Source organism: Camellia sinensis, chromosome 11 (assembly GCF_055761805.1).
Source record: "Camellia sinensis isolate YWXY chromosome 11, ASM5576180v1, whole genome shotgun sequence".
In the NCBI taxonomy this organism is placed as follows: Eukaryota; Viridiplantae; Streptophyta; class Magnoliopsida; order Ericales; family Theaceae; genus Camellia; species Camellia sinensis.
In genome coordinates, this window is record NC_138971.1 from 148,822,731 (window position 1) to 148,828,129 (window position 5,399).

Genomic DNA, 5,399 nt, shown 5'->3' on the forward strand with positions numbered 1-5,399 from the left:
TTGTGTTCATTTGGGTTTACTGTGCTTTCATTGATATTGATTAATTGAAGCACTTCAAGGCAATATTTTGTTTTACTCATAATAAGACTATCATATCTCCTTTTAGTTATATACATTGATAGTTTTAGTTTTGCATCAAAGTAATATGTATCTAGTACCATGACACCATTAGACTCGATGATTGTATGGAAATCATTTATGATGAGAGTGAAATCAACATTAATGACAAAATATTCCCTATGCTTTAATAATTTATATGAGCAGTTAGTATTTGATGAACGATAAATTCATAATCCATTATGCTATGAGCTAAAGTTCTGTTTTTTTTCTTCCTTTTACGGCATCAGTTTTTGTTTTGAGCCAAGCTCTCTTATTTACATTAGAACTACTTGAGAGCATAATCCAGAGAAATAACAATGATAAAATGAGATGGAGAAGGCATATGTAACATAGAGAAACCATAACTAGTTATGAATGTCAATGACAATACCACACAACCACTTTCATGACTTATCTCGCTACCAATTACAGATTCAGTAAAGGAAAGAGAAGGAAAGGAAATACTACAATATCAAGATAACCTATAGATGTGGCTATAGTTAAAAATCATTCCTCCTTCCATACTAATGCCCTTGTCCCCTAACCCCAAGAAATACACTTCTAATCTTGTGTAGTTCCATAAGAACATCTCCCGCACTCATTCTCTCACTTGGAAGTTCAGCAGCACATGAAACTCCAATTTGAAATACCAGTACAAGACAAATCTTCAATTTAGAAATGTTGATTGAGCAACATTGCCGAGTCCTACTTGGCTCTTCTTCGTCTTCCAATATCATTTTGGGATCAACGATCTCCATTACTTGACCCGGAAGACACATTTTTACATAGTTACAAAGGTTATTGGTCGTAAACATGTTATTATTAGGTCTTTTCCCTGTGAACATTTCCAATAGTAACACTCCATAGCTATACATATCTCCTTGTGTTGATACCTCCTCACCTATACCGTACTCTGCAATATGAAACAGTGAAAAAAAAAAAAAAAAAAAAAAAAAAGAAGCCAAAATTTTTAATTTTGGTATAATTGTTGAACTAGTAAATTGTATGGTAATTAACAAAAAAAATCTTCTTTCAACATTTCAAAAGATAAAATAATCTCAAGGTTTGGTATATATGTTCAGATATGATAGGGGTAGGACAATTTGATTTAATTTGTTGTGTTAGCTGAACACCCAAAAAAGCAAAGTCAAGGAAAGTCATGTCTAGAATCACTAAAATGATGCTTAATTTCTATGTAATCTCATAGTTGGTTTTTAGTTCACCTCAAAGTAATAAAAATGAAACTAGATAATATTTCTTAATCAATTTCTGTGCACTGATTTGACTCATTTTATGCTAGCTCATTATTCGATTTGTTCGGCTCCTTAATAAATAAATATAATGTGTACTAATTAGGTATTTTTTTTTTTACCTGGGGCAACATAGCCAACTGTTCCTCTAATCCCAACTAAACTTGATTGTTGATGATTGGATAGACCAGTGATTGCTGAAAAAATCTTCGCCAAGCCAAAATCGCTAACATGGGCACACAAATCACCATCAAGAAGAATATTGCTTGGCTTTAAATCACAATGAATAAAAGTCATTTCACAATGATGGTGAAGATAATCCAATGCAGAAGCCACATCAATTGCAATGTTTAGCCTTTGAACAAAATTCAAGTTCTTAGGTTCTTGCTGCTCTGAAAGACTTGGGTGTAACCATCTCTCTAAACTCCCATTTTCCATGAACTCAAAGACCAAGGCCTTGAAATCATTGCCTTTAAAATCAATACTTGAGCAAGATGTGATTATCTTGACAAGATTTCTGTGGCGAATGTTCTTCAATGCTTCACATTCTGTTATGAAACTCTTGCTCGCTCCATGTTTGTGAAGGTTGAGTACCTTCACAGCAATAATTTGTTCACCAAAGTTGAGAATCCCTTTATAAACAGAAGCATATCCTCCATCACCAATTAAGTTGTCCGGAGAGAACCCATTGGTTGCTTGAAGAAGTTCTCCATAAGAGAGTTGTAGATAATGGTTTTGCAATGGCGGGGCTTGACATGATTGTTGTCTGGACCTTCTCATTTGACAAAGAAAAGCTAAAAGGAAAAATAATAATAGAACAATAGTGAGAGTAACTACTACAGTTATTGCTCTATGGTTTAAAGATCGTTTCCTTTCCTTTGAGTCTTTCACCAAACATGCAGGTAATTGTAATTCTTCAATTCCTCCACAAAGCTTACTATTTCCAGCAATTGAGAAGGCACTGATGTTTGTGAAAACTCCTCCGTTTGGAACTTCACCTTGAAACATATTGTAAGAAAGATTGACATATTGAAAGAAAGGAAACTTGCCTAGAAACATCGGAATCTGTCCAGACAAGTTATTGTGAGAAACATCTAGGAATTGAAGACCTTTAAGTTGTTCGAAAGATTTGGGAATTGTACCTTCGAAAAGGTTATTCCCCATTATGAGATATTCTAAAACTTGACAACTACCAAGAGCAACTGGTATTTCTCCAAACAGTTTGTTGTTTGAGACATGTAGTTCCTCTAGATTTTTCAAGTTGCCTACTTCTTGTGGTAGTAGTCCTGTTAGGTGGTTTTGATTCAAGAAGAGAGCAATGAGAGAAGAAAGATCAAAGATTTGTTGAGGTATTGCTCCAGTGAGGTAATTGTATTCAAGATGGATTACTTGTAGATTTGTACAATTACCGAAAGACATAGGTATGCTTCCTTCTATCATATTACCAGAGAGGTAAAACATACCAAGTTGAGTTAGGTTTCCAATAGAGGATGGAATATGTCCAGAAATGTTATTTTGGCAAAGCAACAACATTTCCAACATGGACAGTTTTCCAATGGAATCAGGAATACTATCTGTGAGCATGTTGTTACCTAAATCGAGCTTCCGCAAATTTACAAGGTTCCCAATACCCAGAGGTATGCTTCCAAATATATAGTTCTCTGCTAGACCAAACCAAGTGATCTTGGTGGAGAGATTTGCAATGGCATGGGGAAACAAACCTTTTAAACCATTTCCACCCAGTTCCAGAGTTTGTAAATTGGAACAATTGGATAAAGAAGTGAGGAAGTTCATTATTTCATTGCCTTCATTTGTTCCAAGTGAGTAGCTATAAGCTAGTAATGCTTCTAGAGCATCAAGGGTACCTAGGTTCGTTGGCATGGGCCCGGTAAAAAAATTGCCACTAAGACTAATTTGTACAAGTCTCGTAGCATTGGCTATTGACAACGGCACAGGGCCATACAACTGATTGTCTCCAATATAAAATCCTTGTAAATTTGGAAGGGTCAAGCCTAAATCTGGTGGGAGAATTCCATGCAATTGGTTGCCAGTGATAGAGAAGTAATAGACTGATGAGATGTTGTAAAGTGATGGAGGAACCGTACCGGACAAATTGTTTACCGCCAGTTGAAGAAACTCCAACTTTGAAAGGTGCCCAAGTTCGGTGGGAATGGTTCCCTCTAGATTATTGTCCACCAGACAAAGCACACGTAGACTGGAAAGATTCCCAATTGAAATTGGGATAGTTCCAGTTAGATGATTGACTCCAAGATTCAAGTGCCAAAGATTGGACAAGGAACCCAGCTCAGTAGGAATTTTACCTCCTAGATTGTTACCACGCATACTGATAACTCTCAAGTGTGAACAATGAGTCAAATTGGTAGGAAATTCACCTTGGAAAGAGTTATTCAAAAGCACAAGATGCTGCAGATGAAACAACTTGCCAATTTGTGGTGGGATTTCTCCATGAAAACTATTGTTACTGAGATCAATCGTCCTAAGGAAGGTGAGGTTCCCAATTTGAGGAGATAGAGAACCCACCAATGTTAGAGATGATATGTTTAGGATTGTCACACGTTGATGTCGACGACCGCATGAGACTCCTTGCCAATTGCAAAAGTGAACGGAATGATTCCATGAGCTTAAGGTACTGAAAGGATCTACTGTTATTAGATCCTTGATTGCAAGCAGGGCTTGATGGTCTGTCTCATTTGTGATGGGGAAACTAGTCTTGGAAGATGATCCAAGAGAGATCATGGCGAAAAACAAGAAAATGAAACAGAGGAGAGGTGTATTTAGTTGCCTCATAAACAACATATCCATTTGTTCCATTTGGTGTCTAAAACACATATGAAGTGATGAAAAATGAGCTGATTCAATTACGCTACCAAAGTAAGAACCACATGTATATATAGTTACAAATATATGAACCGATAGAAAATTGATCAATGGTCCCATAGTACCATAGTATGTTTATTGTTTTTTTAATTACTCCACTATGCTTTTGTTAGTCAGTAGCATCATATCAACATAATGAGCAACTACTATCAATTGATATATTTATTGATATACATTGATTAATCTCTATATAATTATTATTATTGTTTTATTTAGATTTTAATGGGCCAACATGACAACATAGGTTCCAATTGCCGGGAGATTAAAAATTGTTCTTGACTTGCTTTCTCTGCCGTCTTTTAACTTTTAGAATAATGACGGCACAGTGAAAGTCAGGAATGGGCACTAAATTGATGTTGATTTAGAAATGTAGATCGTTGATTCCAAGCCAAATGTCACACATGAATGACAGGACCATTAACTAATAGAGTGTTTGCACATAGGTGATAAACATACTACTATAATAATTAATTTATGTAGGGAAATTCTATAATACATACCTCATTTTGGAGTGTGTGCCATATGCCCTATTTATGACGTTAGTGATATTTGGTTGTGACCTATTATGATTAGTTATGACATGGTTATGGTTCATTGTGAGGTTATTTATTACTCATTGTGATGTTGGTTATGATCTATTTTGATTTTTTTTTTTTTTTTTTTTCAAATTATGATTGAAAATGATTTAGTTATGATATTTGTGGTAATCAGCATCACAAATGTCATAACTTGCATATGATACGCACTCTTTTAAGGGTGTGTATTATAGTATGACCGATTAATATATTTTATATTTATCCATTACAATATCAACATAAAACTGAGTCCGTTTGTTTAAATTAATAACCGTTAAGTTACAACTTGTTCTAAATATTCAGAATTTTGTAGCAGAATATGAGGGAGAAAACCGACTCACTAATTAATGCCCATTAATATAGGGAGATTTCAGATCAGTGTAGAATTTGAAAAATAATTACTCCTACAAATTAGTGATAAACTTCATCAATATTAATAATTAAAATTATAAACTTTTTCATCCATATGTAATAATTTCATCAATTCTGACAGGCAATTTTTCCATTTAAATATGCATGAGAGATAGCTGACTTGTTAATTAGTCCCCATTATGAGTGATATTTATTAGTCTTTGAT

The 5,399-nt window shown here is 34.7% G+C and overlaps 1 protein-coding gene across 1 annotated transcript; it reads right to left on the bottom strand.

Moving 5' to 3' along the window:
- Window positions 1-427: 427 nt before the first annotated feature.
- LOC114273675 (LRR receptor-like serine/threonine-protein kinase EFR) lies at window positions 428-4,652 on the bottom strand. Its single transcript, XM_082895865.1, has 2 exons — window positions 1,472-4,652; window positions 428-1,012 (listed from the first exon to the last, which is right to left on the bottom strand). Exons 1-2 carry the CDS (start codon window positions 4,305-4,307, stop codon window positions 624-626), a joined length of 3,225 nt encoding a protein of 1,074 aa, XP_082751991.1. The 5' UTR covers window positions 4,308-4,652; the 3' UTR covers window positions 428-623.
- Between the last annotated feature and the right edge of the window lie 747 nt (window positions 4,653-5,399).